This window comes from Microcebus murinus, chromosome 1, assembly GCF_040939455.1.
Source record: "Microcebus murinus isolate Inina chromosome 1, M.murinus_Inina_mat1.0, whole genome shotgun sequence".
Taxonomy (NCBI): domain Eukaryota; kingdom Metazoa; phylum Chordata; class Mammalia; order Primates; family Cheirogaleidae; genus Microcebus; species Microcebus murinus.
Genome location: NC_134104.1, coordinates 46,843,065 through 46,869,866, shown reverse-complemented (window position 1 = coordinate 46,869,866; position 26,802 = coordinate 46,843,065). Strand labels below are relative to the sequence as shown.

The following is a 26,802-nucleotide window of genomic DNA, read 5'->3' as shown; positions in this document are numbered from 1 at the left end:
AGCTAATAATATATAGAAAAAGTTAGCCAGGCATGGTGGCACATGCCTGTAGTCCCAGCTACTCGGAGGCTGAGGCAGAAGGATTGCTTGAGCCTAGCAGTCTGACATTGCTGTGAGCTAGGCTCATAGCACACACGCCACAGCACTCTAGCCCAGGCAAGAGAGCGAGACTCTGACTCAAAATAAATAAATAAATAAAATGTTAATAAATCCTAGTGTAATCAAAAACAAAACCAAAATTCAAAAAATATTGTAAAATAATAATTAAGGAAATTTAAATGCCACATTAAATATTCACTCAATACATAAAAGTTAGCTGGGTGTGGTGGTACATGCCTGTAGTCCAGCTATTAGGGAAATTAAATACACACCTAAATAGCCAAGGGGTCAAAGAAGAAATCAAAAGGAAATCAGAAAATACTTTGAGATGAACTAAAATGAAGACATACCTTATCAAAATTTATGGAATGTAACTAAATCAATGCTTAGAGGGAAATTTATAGCTGTAAATGCTTACATCAAGAAATAAGAGGCCGGGCGCGGTGGCTCACGCCTGTAATCCTAGCTCTCTGGGAGGCCGAGGCGGGCGGATTGCTCAAGGTCAGGAGTTCAAAACCAGCCTGAGCAAGAGCGAGACCCCGTCTCTACTATAAATAGAAAGAAACTAATTGGCCAACTGATATATATATAAAAAATTAGCCGGGCATGGTGGCGCATGCCTGTAGTCCCAGCTACTCGGGAGGCTGAGACAGAAGGATCGCTCGAGCCCAGGAGATTGAGGTTGCTGTGAGCTAGGCTGACGCCACGGCACTCACTCTAGCCTGGGCAACAAAGCGAGACTCTGTCTCAAAAAAAAAAAAAAAAAAAAAGAAATAAGAGGCTGGGTGTGGTGGCTCACGTGTATAATTCTAGCACTCTGGGAGGCCAAAGCAGAAGGATCACTTGAACTTAGGAATTAGAGACCAACCTGAGAAAGATTGAGACCCCATGTCTACTAAAAAAATATATAAAAATTAGCTAGGCGTTGTGGCATGGCCTATAGTCCCAACAACTCAGGAGGCTGAGGCAGGAGGATTGCTTGAGCCCAGGACTTAGAGGTTGCTGTTAGCTAGGCTAATGCCACAGCACTCTAGCCCTAACAAAAGAGGAAGACTCTGCCTCAAGAAAAAAAATAGAAAGAATAAAATAATCATTGTTTTGAGAAAAATCAAGGAAACCATAAGCTGGTTCTCTAAAAAGTACAACAAAATTGACAAATCTATAGCTAGATTGACCAAGATAAAAAGAGAGAAGATTCAAGCCCAAGGTGGGAGGGTCGCTTGAGGTTAGGAGTTCAAGAGCAGCCTGAGCAAGAGCAAGACCACATCTCTACAAAAAAAATAGAAAAATTAGGTAGGTGAGGTGGTGTACACCTGTAGGTCCAGTTTCTGGGGAGGCTGATGCAGTAGGATCACTTTAGCTCAGGAGTTTGAGGTTGCAGTGAGCTATGATGACACCACTGCACTCTAGCCGAGGTGACAGAGCAAGACTCTGTCTCAAAAAAAAAGAGAAGACTCAATTTACTATTAATAGAATCAGAAATGAAAGGAGGGAGGATGTTATTACTGACCTTACAGAAAAAGGACTGTAAAGGAATACTATGAACAATTGTACACCAATATATTAGATAACTTAGATGAAATGGACAAATTCCTAGAAAGACATAAACTATCAAAGCTGATTTAAGAAGGAATAGACAGTCTGAATAAACCTAAATAAGAGATTAATAATAATAATCTTAGCTGGGTGTGGTGGCTCACGCCTGTAATCCTAGCACTCTGGGAGGCCGAGGCAGGCTGATCGCTCAAGGTCAGGAGTTCAAAAGCAGCTTGAGTGAGACCCCATCTCTACCATAAATAGAAAGAAATTAATTGACCAATTAAAAATATATATACAAAAAATTAGCCGGACATGGTGGCGCATGCCTGTAGTCCCAGCTACTTGGGAGGCTGAGGCAGCAGGATTGCTTGAGCCCAGGAGTTTGAGGTTGCTGTGAGCTAGGCTGACGCCATGGCACTCACTCTGGACAACAGAGTGAGACTTTGTCTCAAAAAAAAAAAAAAAGAAAGGATCGTTTTGTTTTCAAAGTTTTTATTCTATTTTTTTTCTAGTTAGCAGTCAATGTGTTAAAAAGCATAACAAACACATTCTGTTGGCAAGGCTGTGGGAAAACAGGCACTCATACATTACCTGATTGGAAAACAAACTGGTACAACCCTTTTAGAGGAGAATTTGGCAATATCTAGCAAAAGTATATATTTATATTTTTTGGAATTTAACAAAGATATATCCCAATGATATGAAAATACACACAAGATTATCAATTATAGCACTGTAATGGCAAAATATTGGAAATAACCTAAATGCATATATATTGAAAAATAAAGAAACTAGTATATTCATACAATTTAGTACTATGTAGATTTAAATTAAAAGTGTTTCTTTTTCAAGAAAGAGCTTCATGCACTGGCTTTTCAGGGTATATTCTGAAGTAAAAAAAAAAAGATAATAGAGTAACTATAGTATGCGACCATTCATGTAAGAAAAATGTAGAAACACCTCTCTGCTTATTTATGCAAAAAGAAACAAAGAAAGAATAAACCAGAGATAGGTTACCTCTGGGGTAGATAGAAACAGGATAGAAAGGACAGGGAAAAAAAGAATAAAAAATAGGAAGGACAGAAAAGAGTGGCACTTTTTACATAGTTCTTACAGAATTATGCTAATGTTTCATATACAATAAAGTTAACAAAATTGGGCAGGGACCCATATGAAACACAAACAAATTAATTGCATTACAAATGAATAGCTTAACCATACTAAAACAGGGAGAAAGAGAAAACTAAGTACATAACTTTGTAAAAATAGTACCTTAGGCAGGGCGCGGTGGCTCACGCCTGTAATCCTAGCTCTTGGGAGGCCGAGGCGGGCGGATTGCTCAAGGTCAGGAGTTCAAAACCAGCCTGAGCAAGAGCGAGACCCCGTCTCTACTATAAATAGAAAGAAATTAATTGGCCAACTGATATATATATAAAAATAATTAGCCGGGCATGGTGGCTCATGCCTGTAGTCCCAGCTACTCGGGAGGCTGAGGCAGAAGGATTGCTCGAGCCCAGGAGTTTGAGGTTGCTGTGAGCTAGGCTGACGCCACGGCACTCACTCTAGCCTGGACAACAAAGTGAGACTCTGTCTCAAAAAAAAAAAAAAAATAGTACCTTGATAATGTACTCTAAAAACAAAGGAAACTACACAATACTGCACTCTAGTTAATAGTCTTTCATAGGAAAAAAATTAGCAATTCTGAAACTAATTTATATTCTAGAATTAAGCAAACAAGTTAACACGTTATGGATAAAACCAGAATTCTCACTGTTGGCCAGGTGCGGTGGCTCAAGCATGTAATCCTAGCACTCTGGGAGGCCAAGGTGGGCGGATTGCTCAAGGTCAGGAGTTCGAAACCAGCCTGAGCAAGAGTGAGACCCCATCTCTACTATAGATAGAAAGAAATTAATTGGCCAACTAATATATATAGAAAAAATCAGCCAGGCATGGTGGTGCATGGCTGTAGTCCCAGCTACTCAGGAGGCTGAGGCAGTAGGATCACTTGAGTCCAGGAGTTTGAAGTTGCCGTGAGCTAAGCTGACACCATGGCACTCACTCTAGCCTGGGCAACAAAGCGAGACTCTGTCTCAAAAAAAAAAAAAAAAAAGAAAGAAACAGATAGATATGTACATACATACATTTACTAGTGTAGTTAAGCAGGCTAGAAGTAATGACACTTTAGTACCAATGAGTACAACTAGTAACATTTTTGGATTCTAAAAACCATTCTCTAATTAAAGAAAATACGGATGCTTGAAGAAATCACTGCCTCCAGGCTGGAAAAGAAAAAATACAAGGTGAGCCTAATATATCTTGTGTTGCCAGAAATAAAAAGTATTAACAAAAATAAAATAAAAAAGGGTTGGAGACATATCAAAAGTACAACTGGAAGGGGATCACATGCCAAATGTGTGACAATCTGAGCAAGAAAAAAAGGATAGTAATGGGTTATAACTCACAGAATAACATAAAAATACATGGGTCCATTATCAATAAAATAATTGAATAAATATGAGGAAGAAAACTCCTCTCAGTATAATGGATAGTTTACCTAACAAAAGTAGAAGGAATAGCACTCTGGGAGGCCAAGGCAGGAGGACTGCTCAAGGTCAGGAGTTCGAAACCAGCCTGAGCAAGAGCAAGACCCTGTCTCTACTAAAAATAGAAAGAAATTAATTGGCCAACTAATATATATAGAAAAAGTTGGCCAGGCATGGTGGTGCATGCCTGTAGTCCTAGCTACTCGGGAGGCTGAAGCAGTAGGATTCCTTGAGCCCAGGAGTTTGAGGTTGCTGTGAGCTAGGCTGACACCATGGCACTGTAGCTCGGGCAACAGAGAGACTCTGTCTCAGAAAAAAAAAAAAAAAAAGAAGAAATGATGGAAAGAATCATTTAGCAAACACTACACTAATAATTGTTTCAGAAAAGAACCATTAATACCTGCTAAATAGTGGGCCAAAGTATGAGAAACAGGATTCTCATAAAGTCCCAAGAATTTCCCCCAAGATACTTAAATTTACAAAAGGAAAAACATGAGTTTGATAGTGGAGAAATCTGACAGACATGAGACACAGCCATAACCAAGTGATCAAAGTTAACATTACTAGCAATGTAATAGAACAAATTGAAAAACAGTAGTTTGATAATAGAGAAATCTGACAGACACTGGAGACATTGCCATAACCAAGTGACCAAAGTTAACATTACTAGTAATAGAACAAATTGTCATCATGTCCTTGCTAATAAGATACACCGAGTACACATCAGTACTTTACTATTCTTACCAAAAATACATAAACTGAATTTAATCACAAGGAAACATTAGGTAAACTTCACATTGAGAGCTCTTCTACAAATTGGTCTGTACTTTTCACAAAGTCTAAGGTCACAAAAGATAAACATCAAAGTGTCCCAGATTAAGAGACTAAAAAGAGATGACAACCAATGAAGTGGATCTTGGACTAGGAGTACATTAGTTGGTCACATGGAGAAATGTGAAGGTCTATAGAACAACAGTGTAAGGTAGTATAATAGATAACAGTATAGTAATGTTAATTCCCTGATTTCAACAATTGTCCTGTGGTTATGTAAGATGTTAATATTTGGGGAATATAAGTAAAGCATATATGGAAATACTCTATGTGCAGTATGTTCGTAAGTCTGAACTATTTTCACAATAAAAAGTTTTTAAAAAATTAAAAAGAAGTATTTTCACCTGACCAATAATATAACATGAACAATCCCTCCATAGTAAACCAAGCTAACCTTGGTATGTTAAGAAAAAAAAAATCAGGCCAGGCTTGGTGGCTCTGGGAGGGCTAGGTGGGCGGATCGTTTGAGCTCAGGAATTGGAGACCAGCCTGAGTAAGAGCGAGACCCTGTCTCTACTAAGAAAAATAGAAAGAAATTAGCTGGACAACTAAAAAAACAAAACAATATATATATATGTTATATATATATATAAATTTGCCAGTCCACATGTTCTGGTTAAATGAGAAAGTAAAATAAATTTTTAAAAAGTTAATAAAAGAAAACACAATTAGCCGGGCATAGTGGTACATGCCTATAGTCCCAGCTACTCGGGAGGCTGAGGCAGGAGGATCTCTTGATAAATATATGAAGAGGAGAGGGAGAGGGAGAGAAGAAAAGAAAGAAAAAATTGGGGCCAGTCTTGCTGGAGCATGCCTATAATCCTAGCTACTCAGCAGGGGGAGGCAAGGAGGACTGCTTGAGCCCAGGAGTTCAAGATCAGCCTAGGCAACATAGCAACATTCTGTCTCTTTTTTTTTTTTTTTTTGAGACAGAGTCTCACTCTGTTGTCCAGGCTAGAGTGCCGTGGCGTCAGCCTAGCTCACAGCAACCTCAAACTCCTGGGCTCAAGGGATCCTTCTGCCTCAGCCTCCAGAGTAGCTAGGACTACAGGCATGTGCCACCATGCCTGGCTAATTTTTTCTATATATTTTTAGTTGGCCAATTAATTTTTCTATTTTTAGTAAAGATGGGGTCTCACTCTTGCTCAGGCTGGTTTCGAATTCCTGACCTCAAGCGATCTGCCTGCCTTGGCCTCCCAGAATGCTAGGATTACAGGCGTGAACCACTGCGTCCAGCCAACACCCTGTCTCTTAAAAAAGAAAAGCAAAACTCATAGCATTCATTTGAAATTACTTAAACTAGAAATGAATCTTAACTCTAAAACATAGTTCAATCTTCTGGCCTGTTAAGCAATAGTGCTATATAAATTAAGAAAATACAGACCAGCTTCCTTAAGTGGGACAAAAAAATAATAAATTAAGAAAATATATTCTAAAAGGGAAATATCTGACAAGTTCTTATCAAGTAATTAGAGGAAACCAAGGAAAAAAACCACACTAACCACATGGGACTGAATGGTTAGTGAAGTAAAAGTGATGGAAAATGAGGAGAAAGCAACCACGTGGTCTTAGAATGTCTAATACCATAGAAATGAAGTTCAGGCATCTGCAATGTGTTGAGAGAACAATCCATAGTATACAAAGAAAGCAAACTGAATTAAAAATATAAAAAAATAATTGGAGAAAAGTAGGGACTTTTAACCTGTGGGTGGGGGCAGGCAGAGGTGTAGGGCAGAAAGAACCTTCAAATATTTGAAGCCATTAAGTACAAGTGAGATTGGAGTACTTTTTTCTTTATGGTCTTAAATCTATATATAGGGGGTTTTTTTGTTTTGCCCAGGCTAGAGTGAGTGCCGTGGCATCAGCCTGGCTCACAGCAACCTCAATCTCCTGGGCTCATCGATCCTACTGCCTCAGCCTCCTGAGTAGCTGGGACTACAGGCATGCACCACCATGCCCGGCTAATTTTTTTTTGTATATATATTTTTAGTTGGTCAGTTAATTTCTTTCTATTTTTTTGGTAGAGACGGGGTCTCGCTCAGGCTGGTTTCAAACTCCTGACCTTGAGCAATCCGCCCGCCACGGCCTCCCAAAGTGCTAGGATTACAGGCGTGAGCCACCGCGCCCGGCCTTATATATAGGTTTAACAGATGGAAAACACTAGTGAAAGAACACATTCTAACACCTAGTGATTTTCAAGGTATGCCTTGGCAGGATTTTGTAAATCACAGGATGGACAACCCTTTGGCAGCAGAGGAAGATTTTGTATTTTCTAACCTAAGATACTGTAATGCTGTGGAACTATGTGCTAAATTAGGTAGACTCTAGTAAATAGGAATTTGAAATATCCCATTACTTTAGCCATTAATTTGAACAAGAATACTCATAACATTTTTCTCAACTTCTTTATATATTTAAAAAAAAAAAAAACAACCCCAAACCAGTAAGCAATAATTAAGTGGAACAGAAAATAAGAACACTATTGAGTTTGACAAATTTATTGGTATTTTAGTAAAGACATTCATCTCAGTCATTTCTCTCTCCCATCTTGACCTTAGGTTATATTTCATTTGGGTCAAGAAAAGAATATGTAGGAGAGGGATGTTATTTTAACAAACAGTAAAATGGACAAAAATGGATAGTTTTCCTACATTAAAGTAAGTTAAATTCATGTATCTTGATAAAATTAAATCATGTAAGAACTAAGAGTTCTATATACATTTCCATTGTTTTACCTGGGGCTTATTCTAAACTTAAAAGCAAGTGAACAAAGTGTTAGGAATATACACAGGCTGCTTCTCTGGAGTTATTACCTATTAAAAGAGCTCAGCGAGTAGTTACCACCAATAAAATAGAATGAAGCTGCCTCCAAATTTTAACATTGCAGGACTTTTCAAGGGAATCATTATACTGTATGTTTCTTTTGTCTCTATGCTTTTAAAGATGTGTAACTGTCACATTAAAAAAAAGTTCATATACAATACAAAAATACAAAAACAAACACCCTACAAACACACAAATCTAACAAAGTAAATGTGGTGAGAGATTCCATAAAATGTTTGAAGATGCATTTTCTTTCCTTCCATTTTCAGTACCTAAAATGTGCTTTTTGAAAGGCCATCATTGGTCAATATGTATATTCTTAAAATAAACCAGATAATTGTACTTGTAAGAAAGCCTGTAGTTAAGTTCAATTCAAATTGGATTTCACAAGTTAGTAACTTAAATGCTTAGACAAAGTTACAGAAAGTGCATCTTCTCATTTTCCATCTTCGTACAATGTTAAATTTTTTTTTGGTGTTTATACCTTTAAAAAATAAAAACAGCCAGATACTTAAGCAATATGTACATTTAAATTTTTGGTGGTGGTTTGTATTTTAAAAGAAACAGCTTCCTTATGATTTGCCTCAAGTTCTGGTGGAAATGCTTACATGAACTAGCTAATAAACAAAAACCAGGAGAAGCACATTCAAAATACTGATTTACTTTGGTAGCAAATGGTTTTCCTTTGAAGGCTAGTGAAGAAAGACAAGACCCATTTAAGGTGAAGTGAGCTATTTCAAATACTCAACAGTTTACATAAAAATTTAAAATTTATTTATTTTTTAAAAAAGAGCTAAGTGTCTATATCCACTGATAGCAATGCAATACCTAGTTTATGTTGACTTGAAACAAAACAAATGCCCATAAGGAAAAAAAGCTGTATTTTAATTTTATCTAAATTTACTTTCAGTCAATAGTTCAGTAACATTTCCCTCCCAATACAATACTCCCTCTCTCTATAAGGCTGTTCCTGGGAGCCAGTTTAGGTAATGAGGGAGTTAAGAGGGTAACTGCTTGCAGTTTTAAATAGACAATAACTTTTTGCTTCCCTTTCAATGTGCTAATAGTTGTGTTTAAAAAAATATGCAATTCTTAAAAAGGTACCATTTCTGATTTCTTTATTATCTGTAACCTTTGGAAACTAATCACATGAAACTACAAAATTAGCAAATGTCTTGAAATCTGTATATAAAACATAAATTACCTCTAATTTCAAACTCTCATTTATTAGTGTACCACTCAATCTTAAAAAAAAATGAAAAAGAAAAAAAAAAAGCGGCTCCAAAGATAGTCTTATACCATTCTTTAAAAAAGGAAACTGTTCCTTTTAACTTTACACCCACCCCACACCCCAATTTCAAAACACATCATTTAATTGTCTTGGTCATGGACATTTCCAAGATGAGATTTTATATTTCGTTCCCATAGCTTCTGGTTATCAGAAAACCCATGCTTTCCTTTATTGAAGGAGTTTGGTCCAGCTGATGTTGGTGTATCCCTGTGTAAAAAGAAAGAAAATTTCTTTAAAACGTTATAGAAGGTGGGGCCTGGTGGCTCACGCCTGTAATCTTAGCATTCTGGGATGTCAAAGTGGGAGGATGGCTCAAGGTCAGGAGTTCAGTACGAGCCTGAGCAAGAGCAAGACCCTGTCTCTAGTAAAAATAGAAAGAAATTAGCTCGACAACTAAAAATATATAGAAAAAATTAGCAGGGCATGGTGGCACATGCCTGTAGTCCCAGCTACTCGGGAGGCTGAGGCAGGAGGATCGCTTCAGCCCAGGAGTTTGAGGTTGTTGTGAGCAAGGCTGACGCCACAGCACTCTTGTCCCGGCAACAGAGCAAGACTCTGTCTCAAAAAATAAAATAAAACATTATATAAAGCTTTTTGGGCTATGTTTTTTTTTTTTTTTTTTTTTTTTTGAGGCAGAGTCTCACTTTGTTGCCCAGGCTACAGTGAGTACCGTGGCGTCAACCTAGCTCACAGCAACCTCAATCTCCTGGGCTCAGCTATCCTACTGCCTCAGCCTCCCGAGTAGCTGGGACTACAGGTATGCGCCACCATGCCCGGCTAATTTTTTGTATATATATATTTTTAGTTGGTTAATTAATTTCTATTTTTGGTAGAGACGGGGTCTCGCTCAGGCTGGTTTCGAACTCCTGACCTTGAGCAATCCGCCTGCCTCGGCCTCCCAGAGTGCTAGGATTACAGGCATGAGCCACCGCGCCCGGCCTGGGCTATGTTTTTAATTCATTCAATACACATTTGGTTAGCACCTATTATAAACACACACTGAACACTGGAAACCTCTATAGAGCTTTTTAAAAATACTCTTTCCATAAACACGGTTCTAGAACTTCATGTTCAGTAGGCTTGAGGTGGGAGTTTGGGGGAAGAGCAGATAAAACTGTAGTTTTAACAAACACTTAAGGTAATTCTGATAAACAGCTAAGACTAACAACCACTACAGTTTTTAAAACTGTTGCCTGTAACCCATTAATAGGGTCACGAAATCAACTTCGTAGCTGGCTGGCCATCAGCATTTGTAAAAATAAAATAGAAGAAAAACACAAAGATGTATCACACATAGAAAGGTTCAATGTCATTTTATGAACTTCTATTTCAAATTTATGGGGTTTTAAATTTTTTTTTATGTTTTAGAGAGAGGGTCTCGTTCTGTCACCCAGGCTGGAGTCACAGCTCACTGCAACCTCAAACATTTGGCTCAGATACTCCTTCTGCCTCAGCCTCCTGAGTCGCTGGGACTACAGGCACATGCTTTACAAATTTTTTATATTTTGTAGAGATGGGGATCTCCGTTATGTTTCCAGGCTAGTCTTGAACTTATGGCCTCAAACAGTCCTCCCACCTCTGTCTCCCAAAGTGCTGAGATTATAGGTGTGAGTCACCATATCCAGCTTATATGCTTATACGTTTAAATATATGTATACTGGGTGTTTAAATTGGTAACAATGTTAGATGTATTTCCTACTTGTGGGACTCAGTATGAAAGGAAAGCAAACAGACTTTTTCCAATTGAATCACAGGCTGAAAGTTTGACCACTAATGCTCGTGTACAGATTTAACACTAAGTTCTTGGGAACTTCATGTATTTGGAAGAAATGAGGACACGGCATGGGCTAATGTAAAACTGAACTTTCTTACTAGCCTCTAGGTTACCCATTTAGGTACACAAAGACAGAAACCAAACATCATGTTAACTTGCTATTAATGTTATCTCCATGACAATAATGGAGAAAAATTAAAAATAAAATACTTTTGTCTTATTTTGGTATTTTGTATCCAAGTTACCAAGGAACAAAGGACATATAAGATCAAATGGTAGAATTAAAATCATAAATTAAGTGACTGAAAGCCATTTCTCTTTTATACCAGAAAAACATTTAAATTTAAAATCAGAAACATTTCTCATAGCTATTTCTTGTTTAAAAGAAAGGTGACATGTATCTGAAAAGAAATAGCCTTATTATTATGTTTAAGAGACACTCATTTTCTCTTAATAGGAGAGAAAATAAGATCACTGATAGCTCACAGAATATTACACTGTTATCCTTTGTCATGATGACTGGTCTATGTCTTAACTCATCTTCAAAATCCTAATTAGCTACCTAATATAGAGAAAATACTAAAAACTGTTCTGCCCAAACACACCAGAAGACCTTGAAGACTTAAAATATTATGTGCTATTTAGTCTTGCTCTTAATTCACCCCTATAATTTTCAAAAATATTTATGAAAAATTATAATACCTTCCAATATTCTTCATCCTCATCTTTGCTTCTGGAGGCATTTCCTCTGGTTCACTCTGAAGAAAAAATATAAGTAAACCAAGATGATTGCATAGAAATTTATTAAATTAACTCAATTACTAACAATGATAAATTTTATAGCTAAGTCTTTTAGCATTTTCAATACCGTAAATTTTGGTAAAAGGAGAAAATTAGTTGACTATTTATATTAACTATATTTTAAAAAGAAATGCTTATCTTCTAGAGTGCTGATTTTGCATAAACAAAAACATTTGGCAAAAACCTCATGTTTTAGAACTAAAACTATTTGGTTCCTATGTGCTACACATTGTGTTAAATGCTTTTATATGCACTATCTCGTAAAATCCTAATATAATCCCATGAGTGGGGTATGGTTATCATTTTTACAATTTTCAGGTGAGGCAACAAGGTTAATTTGTCCATAGTAACAAAGCTAATGAACAGCAGAACAGTTTGATGCCAAAGTAGAGGCTCTTAACCACTTTACTGTACTACTCTTTCTAGAACATATCTTTTTTTTTTTTTAGACAGAGTCTCGCTTTGTTGCCCAGGCTAGAGTGAGTGCCGTGGCGTCAGCCTAGCTCACAGCAACCTCAAACTCCTGGGCTCAAGCGATCCTCCTGCCTCAGCCTCCCGAGTAGCTGGGACTACAGGCATGCGCCACCATGCCCGGCTAATTTTTTATATATATATCAGTTGGCCAATTAATTTCTTTCTATTTATAGTAGAGACGGGGTCTCGCTCTTGCTCAGGCTGGTTTTGAACTCCTGACCTTGAGCAATCCGCCCGCCTCGGCCTCCCAAGAGCTAGGATTACAGGCGTGAGCCACAGCGCCCGGCCTCTAGAACATATCTTTTACTAAAAACAATTAACCTTGAAAGGTTAATTCCTTACTACATTTCCATACTTACAGCTGTTGAAAACTGTGGCACAAGTTCCTTTCAGATATAAGTTTTTAAGTATAAATGCTGCTGCTTAGCTAAATTATTACTTTTTTTTTTTGAGACAGAGTCTCACTTTGTCGCTCAGGCTGGAGTCCAGTGGTATAATCATAGTTCGCTTTATAAACTTAAATTCCTGGGCTCAAGTGATCCTCTGGCCTCCACTCCTCAACTAGCTAGGATTACAGGTGTGCATTACTACACCCAGCTAATTTTTAAATTTTTTGTACAGGTCCTGCTATATTGCCCAGGCTAGTCTCGAACTCAAGTGATCCTCCTCCGTAGGCCTCCCAAAGTGCTGGGATTATATACAGGCTTGAGTCACAGAGCCCAGCCCTAATATTACTTTTTAAAATGGTGTTGATCCAGCTTAAAGGGGCTTCCACTGGTCAAATCTGGGACAATGTGAACAATACAGCCTACGTAATAAAGTAAAAATATGTAAGTATACACTTACATTTAAAAACTTAAATGTGAGGCCGGGCGCTGTGGCTCACGCCTGTAATCCTAGCTCTTGGGAGGCCGAGGCGGGCGGATTGCTCAAGGTCAGGAGTTCAAAACCAGCCTGAGCAAGAGTGAGACCCCGTCTCTACTATAAATAGAAAGAAATTAATTGGCCAACTGATATATATATAAAAAATCAGCCGGGCATGGTGGCTCGTCCCTGTAGTCCCAGCTACTAGGGAGGCTGAGGCAGGAGGATCGCTTGAGCCCAGGAGTTTGAGGTTGCTGTGAGCTAGGCTGACGCCACGGCACTCACTCTAGCCTGGACAACAAAGTGAGACTCTGTCTCAAAAAAAAAAAATAAAAAAAAAATAAAAATAAAAAAATAAAAACTTAAATGTGATAAGGAGCTCTTCCTCACAGTAAGAGACAGTTAATAAATGTAAAATGGGTGACAGATTTAGAAAAATTACTACCTGGCAAACATTATTATAATAATTCAGTCAAGAATCATCAATGGATATTAAGAATAGTGAGTGAATGTTTGAGAAATTGTATTATTTTCACATATTCTCAAAGTATATTCCCAAAAGATTAAATTTTAATTACAAAAGGTAAAATAGTAATTTGACAATGAAGAAATCTGGAAGGATCACTTTAACCAAATGATCAAAGTTAACATTGCCAGTAATAGGGCATACTGACAACATGTGCTCCCTGACATGATGTACTGAGAACTTGACATCACCTCTGTGGTATTCTTGCCAAAAGTAAGGAATGTGAAACTAACCATGAAGAATCATCAGAAAAATGCAAATTGAGGGGCATTGTACAAAATAACTGGCCTGTACTCTTCAAAAACATCAATGCTATGAAATACACAAAAAGACTCAGGAATTATCCAAATTAAAGGGGATTAAAGAGATATAACAACTGAAAACGTATTTTAAAATTTCAAAATTAACTAATTAAACGGACGCCCTTTGTTCAACATGCAAGGGCTGTCTGGAAAGTATCCAGCCATTGTTAATATAACAGGACTGGTTACACAGCTGGACACTTTCCACACAGCCCTCATATATCAGACTTACATATATATCCAAGGCTACTTAATTATGTTCTCTACTAAATATGAAGAACCAGATGAAGATTTTGGATTAAATTTTTTTTTTAATCTAAGAGTAAAGGATATTCTTACTATCTTCACTACCATTATGATACTACAGCAGAAAGAGTGTTGTCTGAACCTGTCTAAAATTCCTTTAAAAACAGTTAGGTAGCATTCTGGGAGGCTGAGGCAGGCAGATCATTTGAGCTTAGGAGTTCGAGACCAGCCTGAGCAAGAGTAAGACCCCATCTCTACTAAAAAAATAAAAAGAAGTTAGCTGGACAACTAAAAAAAAAAAAAATATATATATATATATATATAAAAAATTAGCTGGGCATGGTGGCACATGCCTGTAGTCTCAGCTACTCGGGAGGCTGAGGCAGAAGGATTACTTGAGGCCAGGTAAGTAATTACTTGAGGCCAGTCTGAGGTTGCTGTGAGCTAGGCTGATGCTATGACACTCTAGCCAGGGCAATACAGGGAGACTCTGTCTCAAAAAAAAAAAAAAAAAAAAAAACAAAATAAACAAAAAACAGGGACCAGGCACCATGGTTCTTGCCTATAATGCTAGCGTTCTGGGAGGCTGAGGTGGGAGGAGGACTGCTTGAGTTCAGGAGTTTGAGACCAGCCTGAGCAAGACTGAGACCCTGTCTCTACTAAATATAGAAAAATTAGCCGGGTATTGTGGTGGGCACCTGTAGTCTTAGCTGAGGTGAAACCAAGGCTTGAGCCGAGGAGTTTGAGGTTGCAGTAAGCTATGATGAATGCCACTGCATTCTACCCTGGGCGACAGAGCAGGACTCTGTCTCAAAAAATAAAAAAATGAAAACAGTTGGGGAAGATACTAAGGTATAATGCAGGGAACACAGAATAAGAAACTAGAAGACTTGAAGTACAACATATGTGTGCATTAGCATGTATTCATGCATACTTAATTTTCCTATTTGCAAAATATGAATATATCACACAATTCACAGGGACATACAGAGAGTAAAATAATGCGAAAAGATACGTAAATTGTTAGGCATTCAAAATAAGCCATTGCTATAAAGAAGGTGCTTACGATTTCCAGTCTTGCACTTGTGTCCCCTTCTTCCTATATTATTCTTCCCTCCTACAATCTGTACCTTTCTAAATGGGTTGGATTAAATGCTACCTAATCTCTTCAGAATACTAGAGATGCCAGAAAACTTTAAATATTATTTGACTTAGTGCTTTTCAAATTTAATTCAGGTCTTTTACTATTGTCAGTCCAGTGGTCTTTCCATGCTGCTATATCTAGTACCTGAACCTCTATTCCTTTTCTGAATATCCATAGTACTTCACTTCTTCAAATCTTTTTGATTTTTATCTTGTACCATTTAATGTTTTTTTTGTTGTTGTTTTTTTTTTGAGACAGTCTCACTTTGTTGCCCAGGCTAGAGTGAGTGCCCTGGCATCAGCCTAGCTCACAGCAACCTCAATCTCCTGGGCTCAAGCAATCCTTCTGCCTCAGCCTCCCGAGTAGCTGGGACTACAGGCATGTGCCACCATGCCCGGATGGTATATTAGTTGGCCAATTAATTTCTTTCTATTTATAGTAGACACGGGTCTAACTCCTGCTCAGGGTGCGAGCTCTGGACCTTGAGCAATCTGCCCTCCTTGGCCTCCTAGAGTGCTAGGATTATAGGCGTGAGCCGCCTGTGCCCAGCCCCATTTAATGTTTAAGTCTCTGTTCTATTAGACTGAGTTCCTAGAGAACATGTCTGATTTATCTTTATAACATCACAGCGCCTAGCATATAGAAAGCACTCAAAGGTGGAGAATGAGTAAAAGTCCAATGGAAAAATAGTGATAACCACAATAATTCTTTACCTACTGATCTGGGCTCCATATTTATCCTTGCTCAATAATCCTCCACGGAACTCTCCAGTCCAGTCAAACGCAGCTACTCAGTATTTATCACTTATGACTTAAAAACCCAATGCCTTGGCTTACAAAAGTATTGTTTGGTTTACCAAAACCCTGTCCAATGTTTTAGTATCTAGTTCACATACATTCTTTCCAAATCACTTTAGTCTTCCAAATGTATAATTCTTACCCATACTGCTTTTGGGAACAATTACTCATGCACTCTGCAACAATTAGATCGTATCTTGAGGGGGAGTTAGGTTCTAAAGTCAGAGTCTAATATAAAAATCACCATCAAAATTATGCTTAAAATTCCATAGGTCATAAGCTTGGTAAGACAGTGAAACTGTGAGGGGCATGAGGGACTGGGACTGACACAGAGAACAGCAGATATGCATCTCATGCTCACTCTGGAACATGTGCTCATTGTGTAGAGCTTCTGGCATAAGCTTCTGCATTATTTCTTATTCCTCCTAGGATATGGGCAGCAACCACTACAGTTGCTTTTGTTTTAAAACCACTACACTAATGAAGACACAGCTGCCTTTTGTAAGTTGAATGCATCCATAATGCATCATCACTGAAGACTGCAACTATAAAAATTATTAAAGGCAGAAGTACTGAATTTTCCTTTTTGTGGATTCTACACAGTATTTGCTGATTTGATTCTTAAGCTTCTTACCACTGAAGTCAATAATATTTTAAAATAATCCTACAACCAAATAAAATACAAAAGATATAGTTTTTGTCACAAAAAACATGTTGTAAAGAAAATTCACTAATACCATTAATACACCCTACAATTTGCCACTAACACTTTCCTTAAAAAACTAGTTAAAGTAAAAAAACAATCAACTTACATCTTCATCTTCATTAAAAGCCGCTGCTACTGAAAGAGTTTTTGGAGCAAGAGTTGGAACAGTTTCTTTAGGCTTCTGAAAAAGAAACATATTAAAAAGATTATCACACACTTTTCTGGGGAGCAAGTTAAAAAAAAAAAAAGAGTATCACTTAGGTAATGTTTATATAGGCTTAATGGTGTGAATAATTTATCTTGAAAGAATCAACTTTATGTCTTTTTTTTTAACTCCTTGTTTGCAGAATGTGTCAACTTTATGTTTTCATAGAAATTTACATAGGAAGGAACTTAGAACTTTGGATAAATCTATTCTCTTTTTGAAAATGTGGGTTATTGGTGAGTAGGTTTTACTTTACCAATTTGTTGTGCCCATTTGTTTCCCTCCAGTAAAAGCTTTTCTAGTTAGGATCTATAACAACACTTAGCTAAGGGGTATTTAGTACAGGTAAGAGAAAATGATGAGTAATACTTTCCCATAGTAACATTAAATACAATGTGCCCTGAGACCATAAAGGACACCATGACTCATCTTTCTCTACTAGCTAGCTTTCTGCCCTTAGGCCTGTAAACATACTTCATCCACATCATCTCTTCGAACTGAAGGTTTTTGAAGAATTAAATTGTCCTCAATATGTCCATCTTTTCACCACCCTTGTCTTCAATCACTGCAATCTGTCTCCCTCCCTCACCATTTTCCTGAAATTATTCTCTGTAGGGTCACCAGTGACTAGTGTGCTACACTTGACTAATCATCAGCTCTTTTTTGAAAAACATCCATACTGTGGCTTTTGTGACAGTGCTTTTTATTGGTTATTCATCTAATTCTCTGACTTCTTGTTCCATATGTCTCCTCTCCATGTTGTTCCCAACTTAAGGTGCTAACACCCAGGATTATGTTGTTAATAACCTTTCCTTCTTTGTACTTCTCTGGTTAATTTCAAGCATTCCTATGGTTTTAACCATTGAATCCTATATCTATTTTTTTTTTTTTTATGTTTTTTTTTTTTTTTGGAGACAGAGTCTCACTCTAATGCCTGGGCTAGAGTGCCATGGCATCAGCCTAGCCCACAGCAACCTCAAACTCCTGGGCTCAAGCCATCCTGCCTCAGCATCCTGAGTAGCTGGGACTACAGGCATTTGCCACCATGCCTGGCTAATTTTTTCTACATATTTTTAGTTGGCCAATTAATTTCTTTCTATTTTTAGTAGAGACGGGGGTCTCGCTCTTGTTCAAGCTGGTTTCAAACTCCTGACTTTGAGTGATCCTCCCACCTCGGCCTCCCAGAGTGCTAGGATTACAGGCGTGAGCCTTCTCTTTCTCTTTTAAACAGCTTTACTGAGATACAATTTATCCAGACCTTTGTTGAACAATTTCTTAAATACTTTTACATGGAAGTTCATACATCAAAGATTATTTCTCAAGCAATAAACCTTTTTATACTTAATGTACCATAACCTAGTAAAAGCAGGTTTCCAAAACAAATCCTTAAGACCCATTGTAAACATCATATATAAAATAACAACTCACACTTGATCCAAGTTTGATGGATATGGCTGATGCTTTCTTTGTTGTCTGACTACCTATGGCAAATCCAAACTTGGAGATCTTTGTAGGCTTTGTTGGGAGGTCTGCAGCTTCTTCTTCAGCTGATCTCTTCTCAGCGCTGCGACTGGAACTTTCCCCTCCATTACTGGAAGAAACAGTCTTAGTTTTCACAGGTTTTTCTGCTTCTTCTTCAGGTCCTGGTGAAGTCGAAACAACTTACCAAGATGAGCTATTTTTACTGAGCAGATTGATGGGAGCAGCAACCTCAAAAAGCATCGTTATAAGGAAGATACCTCTGCAGTTGTCACCTACTGACCCAACAGTCTCTTCCACTGTTTGTTAGAGTACAGCAGGAACTGAGATTGTGTGGCAGTAGAAGAGGCTCCCATGAATTAACTAGCATAAAATACAGAGCAATTTAAAATTATAAACACAGAGTTCACAAAAAGTAAAGACCCTTCAACTAACACTGTAAGTTGTACAATAATCTGGTTATTTGTGGGATTTTGCATTTTAGAAATTAAGATCTATAAATTCTTTTACACAAACTAGTTTGTGAGCAATTAGTTACATGGTAAGAACACATTTGGCTAATAAATTCTAATATCTTCAATAATGTAGTACTAATCGTACAGAGTACCTAGTTATGAATAGATCCATTATTACTCAAACAACAGTGTGAATACAGCCTAGAGTTATTTTCTTGAGTGATGTGTTCCTCATATACATCTCTTAAGAGTTGAAAAAGAACTTCAAAAGGGACTTTGTCACCCCTATTGAGTTATTTAATTCTATTTTTAAAACTTGGTTATCATCTGTTTTAAGCTACCTATAAAAGCTATTAGAAATCACACTTTGGTTTATATATTACTTTTTCTCATGAAAGAAAGATTAATTATAATTTCAATGAGTAGAAGGTACACAGATATAGGATTGGAAAGCAAGATGTCTTTCGGTAATTTTGCTTGTGTTTGTATTAAGCTGGTAAAATTAGTTCATATCCTGAGTATCTTAGGTCTATTATATAAGAAGGCTAGTTAGGAATATATTGGGGAGTTAAGACAGAAGAAGGCTACCTGATCACTAAAAATTTTATTTTCTTTCCCCAGTTTGCCAAGTCACCTTATAAAATGTATTCTGATACACTAGACGAAGAGTTTATTTATGGTGAAAGAGATGCTTCAAGGGATGGCCCTGACAATAGTTAAGAAAGAAGGACAAAAAGTTAGAAATGAGGAGAAAAAAAATCAACACAAATAGACTAACAGGTAAAAGATTAAAAGACTAGAGTACCTAGATCTGTATCATTTTGGAATGATGGGGTCTCTAATATGCATTCTAAACCTAACATTTGATTTCGTTTAAATGAAAAATAAAAGGAACTCTTTATTTCCTTTGGAGAAAGGGTAAAAGTTATAATGACAATATAGGGGAGGGAATTGAGCAAGATTATGTTTTGGATTTTCCCAAGAGGCAAAGATAGCACTAGAATGGTTGCTTGAGGTGCCATTCACTTATTTATATATAACATTTAAAAAGCACCTGAAGAATTAAAAGAATGAAGACTGCTATTCAATGCAATAGTTAAAAAACTTAATTTAAGAAATACAGAATTTCATAAAAAAAGAGCATGATGCAAACAGTTTTTTTCATGTCTAAGTTTACAAATAAAAGCATTTACGCTAATTCTATTCTGTATTCTTTTTATAGTTTTAAGCAAGTATGATATTTCATAGTAAACCCCAAACAGTCACTACTTTTCTGGGACTGACACACAGCTAAAATTGAAAACTCATTGGCTCTACACATTGGAAAATAGAGAAACATACAGAAATCCCATTGACTTTACATATAGAAAAATCTATACACTAAAGGCAGAAATTTTGTGCAAACACAAACTGACAAATATCAAAACAAATAGCATAAAGAACATTTAGACGTGACTACATTGTTAACTCTGCTCTTTGAACTACGATCCAAGGGATATATAATTAATTAGTCAAGATTTCTAGTTCTTTTAAAGCCTATCTTTTCTTCCTTCTAAGGTCTCTTTACCAAGAAAATAATTCTGGAACAGAGAATCTAAAACACTTACAGTGTAAATGAGAAAAAGTAAAATTATTCTTATAACAATATTAAGGCCGGGCGAGGTGGCTCACGCCTGTAATCCTAGCACTCTGGGAGGCCAAGGCGAGTGGATTGCTCAAGGTGAGTAGCTCAGCCTGAGCAAGAGCCAGACACTGTCTCTACTAAAAATAGAAAGAAATTAATTGGCTAACTAATATATATAGAAAAAATTAGCCAGGCATGGTTTCTCATGCCTGCAGTCCCAGCTACTCGGGAGACTGAGGCAGTAGGATTGCTTGAGCCCAGGAGTTTGAGGTTGCTGGGAGCTAGGCTGACGCCACGGCACTCACTCTATCTAGCCTGGGCAACAAAGTGAGACTCTGTCTCAAAAAAAAAAAAAACAAAAAAAAAAAACAAAAGAAAACCCACAATATTAAATTTGACAACTAGTTGAACTGGTATGTGCTAATAAATGGAACACACAATAATCCTACCTAATGCCAGTATGCCACAGGGAAAATTTCCATGGAGACTTCTTCAGAAAAAGATAGCATGATAAAGGGAGTAGGGGCCGGGCGCGGTGGCTCATGCCTATAATCCTAGCACTCTGGGAGGCCGAGGCGGGCGGATTGCTCAAGGTCAGGAGTTGGAAACCACCCTGAGCAAGAGCGAGACCCCGGCTCTACTATAAATAGAAACAAATTAATTGGCCAACTGATATATATACAAAAAAAATTAGCCGGGCATGGTGGCACATGCCTGTAGTCCCAGCTACTCGGGAGGCTGAGGCAGGAGGATTGCTTGAGCCCAGGAGTTTGAGGTTGCTGTGAGCTAGGCTGAGGCCATGGCACTCACTCTAGCCTGGGCAACAAAGGGAGACTTTGTCTCAAAAAAAAAAAAAAAAAAAGGGAGTTGGGAGAACTACTCCACCATTCATTAAGTAATCAACTGGCAGCAACTCAATTTTATTCAAAACTGTGTTGTTATCTGAGGTGGCAAATGAGACCACCCAAACCACAGGTCTACACTTAAGAAGAAACATACTATATCCGTTAGGTCATGTCTACACATTAATGATTCCAGATCCAGCAAATTATTTCTGGATATATTAATAGTAAATAACTGGCTTTGCCCACTTCTCAAGAAGTTTTTTTGCTTTTGTTTTTTTTTTTTTTTTTTGAGACAGAGTCTCGCTTTGTTGCCCAGGCTAGAGTGAGTGCCGTGGCGTCAGCCTAGCTCACAGCAACCTCAAACTCCTGGGCTCGAGTGATCCTTCTGCCTCAGCCTCCCGAGTAGCTGGGACTACAGGCATGCGCCACCATGCCCGGCTAATTTTATATATATATATCAGTTGGCCAATTAATTTCTTTCTATTTATAGTAGAGACGGGGTCTCGCTCTTGCTCAGGCTGGTTTTGAACTCCTGACCTTGAGCAATCCGCCCGCCTCGGCCTCCCAAGAGCTAGGATTACAGGCCTGAGCCACAGCGCCCGGCCTTCGCTTTTGTTTTTAAAACAATTGTAAAAACTCTATCAGCATCTTTAGATCTGATCTACTCTTTTAGAAATATTGTTATGGGAAGCTAAAACATTAAAAAAAAAACCAGATCTACCCTTCAATGATGAGGTGGGAGCATATGGGGAGTGAAGGAAGGTGAGTACACTATCAGTCTTCATTTCTTAGCTTTAAAAGGCTCTCAATGTGTCACATGAAATAGATGTTATTTTCTCTTTATATAATCCTCTTAACAAGCATGTAGCAAAATACAAAAAGTACTTAGGAAATAAAGCAAATGGAATAAACAACTAAGATGGGAAAATATGACAGCCAAATCTGTTATCATCAAATGTGATTGTCATTACAATTTTTATAATTTCACATGTAGTTTATTAAAAGAGAAAATTATTCCAACCTAATGTGAGTTTTGAAATATGCCATTAAATAGCAACATTAATTCCTAAGTACATTAAGTGTTTTCCTTTAAACACACACATGTACTACTTCAGTATTTGGGACTTTTAATTAAGGACTTCTATTTTCAATTCATTTAAAGACACATTTTGTATTTTGGGACCATGGAAAACAAAATTTTAGATGATCACAGATTAGTACTGTGAAAACTTGTAGTAATGTGCATTATAGTTTAAAGAATGAATAAATACAAGGTCAGTTTTTAAAATTAAAAAAATAATTTATCAATTCATAACATAAAATATTGATAAAATTAAAGCAAAATACAAGCTTTTTTATTAAGTAATATTTTAATAGAAGAAATTTTATCTAATTTGTATTCATTCTGAGCAAATAAAATGTGTCGATTAATTAATGTGAAATCAAATCACACAGGGCACTAGCACTTTTTTCTTTTTCATTGAGTAGTTGGAGAGGATGGGTGGGCCTTGGAGGCACCTTACTTTGGAAAAAATTACCTAATAGGAAAGTTTCAGCCTATAAGGGTACCCTTCATGATCATTTGCATTCTGGTAGCTTCCCTTATCTGAAGGGCACATAGCTACCTCTTTAATGGGACTGGTATACAGCTTAAATGAGAATGTATTCAAGATCCTATTAGTGTCTCACATAAACAAATATAAGTTTTACTGAAACAGTTCTTTTTTTTTTTTTTTTTTTTTTGAGACAGTCTCGCTTTGTTGTCCAGGCTAGAGTGAGTGCCGTGGCGTCAGCCTAGCTCACAGCAACTTCAAACTCCTGGGCTCGAGCGATCCTTCTGCCTCAGCCTCCCGAGTAGCTGGGACTACAGGCATGCGCCACCATGCCCGGCTAATTTTTTTTATATATATATCAGTTGGCCAATTAATTTCTTTCTATTTATAGTAGAGACGGGGTCTCACTCTTGCTCAGGCTGGTTTTGAACTCCGGACCTTGAGCAATCCGCCCGCCTCGGCCTCCCAAGAGCTAGGATTACAGGCGTGAGCAACCGCGCCCGGCCTGAAACAGTTCTTAGTATAACTTAAAAAGTTTGAGACGGCCATAATTATGAATGAATAGCTCTTCTCTGAAATTTCTACTTACTTCAAAGAACTAAAAATTAACCAAAGAGAGGAGAGAAAAAAAATCTACCCAAAGCCTTCACCTGTTCTTTAAAGTGAAAGCAGGTAGTTCAAATAAGCAGCTTCTCCTACAGACACAAATTAATGTTAACTATGGAAGTTACTCATAAAAAAATACTTACACTTCCAACTTAGTAAACTTCTCAACAGGAATTAAAATTCAGAATATTCTCTAGGTAAGCCCCTACAACAAACTTGACAGTGTTTTCAAAAAAGTGACTGCTTGCCACAAAATTATCAATTTAGCAATATCCATAGTATGAAATGTTTTAACTATGACTCGTTAAGGCACATTTTGGCAGCACATTAAACACATCTTTTCTACCCTCAGTCAAGACAGCCTTAAAGTTAAAGTCCCATGAGATTCTTTAGGCTGTAGATTTTTGCTTTTCCTCAAACTATTTCTAAACTTTCATATAATTTTATACAACAATTTCCAAGAGAATAATTTTTTGGGGAAAAATACCCACGATGAAAAAGTACTAGATGGTTTAAGTTGTTTCATAAGCTATGCTACTTGTAAAAAAAAAAAGAAATGAAAAGAAAGAAAGGAAGAGGAAGGAGAATGGCGTTCCAGCTCAAATGATAGCACTGTGCATAGTTTTTAAAAAGGAAATTCTGGGTCCTAAGTAATTGAACATTACACTTAAATCTTTTCAATAATTTTGTGTTTCAAGGCAATGCATATTAAACACTATGTTAGTAGGCCCTACTAGTTCCCTTCCTATGCTATTATTCTATATTTTCTCATATAAAATACTTTCAGGGATAAGACTTAAGGTTGTCAGAACAGAGAAAAATACTCTAAAGACATTACGATCAGCTCACACATGTTAACACGTTAAGTCATTTGCCTTGCTATGACAAATGGAGGGGGGGCTGGAGAGATTACATGTTTCTTTTCCTTAGTGTACAAGACCCAAATTCACAGGAGTGGAAGGGACAGAATAAGGATAGCTGTAACCTGAGTTTAACATCGTAACAAAATACAGGAAGAGTTATACTAGCCTATTTAGCCACCTAAGTATCTGGCAGGCGGTCAGCCGGCAACAGCCTAAGAAAAGGTAGATACTGCAAATAGAGGCAATCAAACCCTAACCCTAAACCGCAGTTTAAATCAGCAGGCAGGCAAAGACATTCCTCTTTCCCTCTATCACCTCGGCCCATCCTGTTACAGGGTCAGTATTAAGCTTGAAAATAAAGAGAACGAGCAGGGGCTGTCCACACCAAGCGTAATTAACTCTTGCCTGTAACTGAGGCCGACACCGTCGGAAGATCGGCCTGCGGCCAGTTCCCGCAGCCACTACTTGGTGGTTCGCACTGGGGTGTTGAGGTGTGTGTGTATGTTTTGTGTGATGAGCGTCTCCGGTGTGTGTTTTGTGTGATGTGCGTCTCCGGTGTGGCGGTAGCAGCTCCTGCACCGCCGCTCCAGTTCCCACCCCGAGTTCGGTCACCCTTTCTGGCGCCCATCTCCCCTCTCCTCGGAAGCAGGGCCTCCGCTGGGGCAGGAGGTGACGAACAGTGGCCGGCTCTCCTCCGGCAAGGAGGCGACGTGGGCCCGGATCTCAGCGGGCCGCACCGGGCGTGCCCGGGGCTGGTCTGGGCCCAGCACCTGGCCGGGTGAGCGCCAGATCCTCCCATTATCGTTCGACCCCACTCCCCCCACCCTGGGGAGCTGAAAGAAAGGCCCGGAGTATCCCACGCAGCCCGCGACGCTGGGGTTGTGTTCACCTCCGGCGGCTCCAGCTCGCTGCGACTTTTCAGGCTTCTCCTCTCCCGCCTTCCCGTCCGCCATTTTCCCCGCCGCGGCCTCCCCTGCAGCCACGCCAAGGACGTCACGGCCCCGCCCAGCAACCATTGAGCTTTGGAGCCAGCCGGCGAGATGGCAGCCTAGAGCGGCCCCGAAGAGCAAAGAGATCACTTTCGGAAACGGACGTGGCTGTGATGTCATGGATTAGCCCGCCTCAGAAGGAAGGGCCGGGAAGGTTGGGCGGTCTAATGTGGAGGCCTGGCTAGGGCCTTTACTAGATGGCAGTCAGGTTTTCATGGTCCATTGGCAGGTCTAGAGAAGCCAGAGAAGTGGGAGGATCACCCTGGAAACGCGATGGACTCAGAAGGTTTCTGCATACCTGGGTGTGGTTGCAACTGAAGTTGCCCGGGCCTTTCATTCTGGTCTTATAGGATCACGTGTGCCTGCTCACTCTATGTAGAGAAGGGGAAAAAAGGGTCGTATGCTTTCTCCCTACCAAAGGGGAAAATCAACGTTTATCGCGCGCCCTCTAGTGTCAGACACCTTTCATACGCTCGTTGAATCGCCACATAGTCCGATGTAGAATTACCCTTTCATTAGCTGAGTTGAGCCCAGAGAGTAATTTTTCCAAGGTTTTACTACGCAGCCACGTACTAAAACTGCGTTTCCTACAGGTTGTAATTTCTCTACCGAGAGAAACTACTCCATCAAGTTAAGACTGCAGTAATTTCTGCCTTACTTAGAAACCTTTAGTGGATTCTTAAGGTCTGCAGAAGTCCGTGAGTTATTAATATATTAAGCCTCAGCCTACATTTTGGGAGTCATCTTCCCTTTTCCTCAATATTATCCAGATTTCCGGCCCTAACGGGGCCGATTGCTTGCCTAGGAGTTTCTGGGTTTGCCCTACAGTATACAGTTAGTGTTAGAGAACATAGGAGTCAGAACTTGGGTTTGAATACATGATCTGTCCTTTGTTGGCTGTGTAACCTTGAGAATTGCTTACTGTTTACAGACTTACCTTTACTTCTCTATAAAATTGAAATAATGGTGCTTCCTCAAAGGGAGATAATGGGGATCAAATGAGATAATTTCTGTGTACCATTCTTTGGTCACTTTTTACTTCCCTCAGCGTGTGTTTGTGTTTTTTTTTTTTAAGTGTCTCTAAATGGTTGAGAACTTCCTTGACAACAGAGACCATTTTAAAAAAATTTCTTTGCAATTTGAAACTGTATATTTCATATATGAAAAGTGTTTAGCCAGGCACAATGACTCACATATGTAACCCCAGCAATTAGGGAGGCAAAGGAGAGAGGATCATTTGAGGCCAGTAGTTGGAGATCAGCCTGGGCAACACAAGACACCCCCTCCTCTCTAGAAAAAAAAAATTAGAAGGGCATGGTGGCTCCCACTCATAGTCCCAGCTACTCAGGAGGCCGAGGCAGGAGGATTGCTGGAACCCTGGAGTGTGAGGCTGTGGTGACGTATGATCATGCCACTGCACTTC

General features: G+C 38.5%; 1 protein-coding gene across 2 annotated transcripts; it reads right to left on the bottom strand.

The window, feature by feature from the left end:
- Positions 1-7,466: 7,466 nt before the first annotated feature.
- Positions 7,467-25,462, bottom strand: PCNP (PEST proteolytic signal containing nuclear protein). Of its 2 annotated transcripts, none has more exons than XM_012779673.3 (5): positions 25,280-25,462; positions 18,394-18,608; positions 16,867-16,941; positions 11,603-11,658; positions 7,467-9,333 (listed from the first exon to the last, which is right to left on the bottom strand). In XM_012779673.3, the coding sequence occupies exons 1-5, from the start codon at positions 25,404-25,406 to the stop codon at positions 9,207-9,209; spliced, it is 600 nt and encodes a 199-aa protein (XP_012635127.2). In that variant the 5' UTR covers positions 25,407-25,462; the 3' UTR covers positions 7,467-9,206. The 2 variants fall into 2 exon arrangements, with proteins under 2 accessions (XP_012635127.2, XP_075857338.1); XM_076001223.1 differs by having other exon boundaries at positions 16,867-16,938.
- Positions 25,463-26,802: the final 1,340 nt, after the last annotated feature.

Bases quoted from the DNA above. Each gene is read 5' to 3' on its own strand.
- PCNP (XM_012779673.3), bottom strand. From the start codon at position 25,406: ATGGTTGCTGGGCGGGGCCGTGACGTCCTTGGCGTGGCTGCAGGGGAG. The intron at 18,609-25,279 runs GTGAACACAACC...CGACTTCACCAG, and splicing joins GCGAGCTGGAGCCGCCGGAG to GACCTGAAGAAGAAGCAGAA. The intron at 9,334-11,602 runs GTATTATAATTT...CTTTTTACACAG, and splicing joins AGGATGAAGAATATTGGAAG to GGATACACCAACATCAGCTG.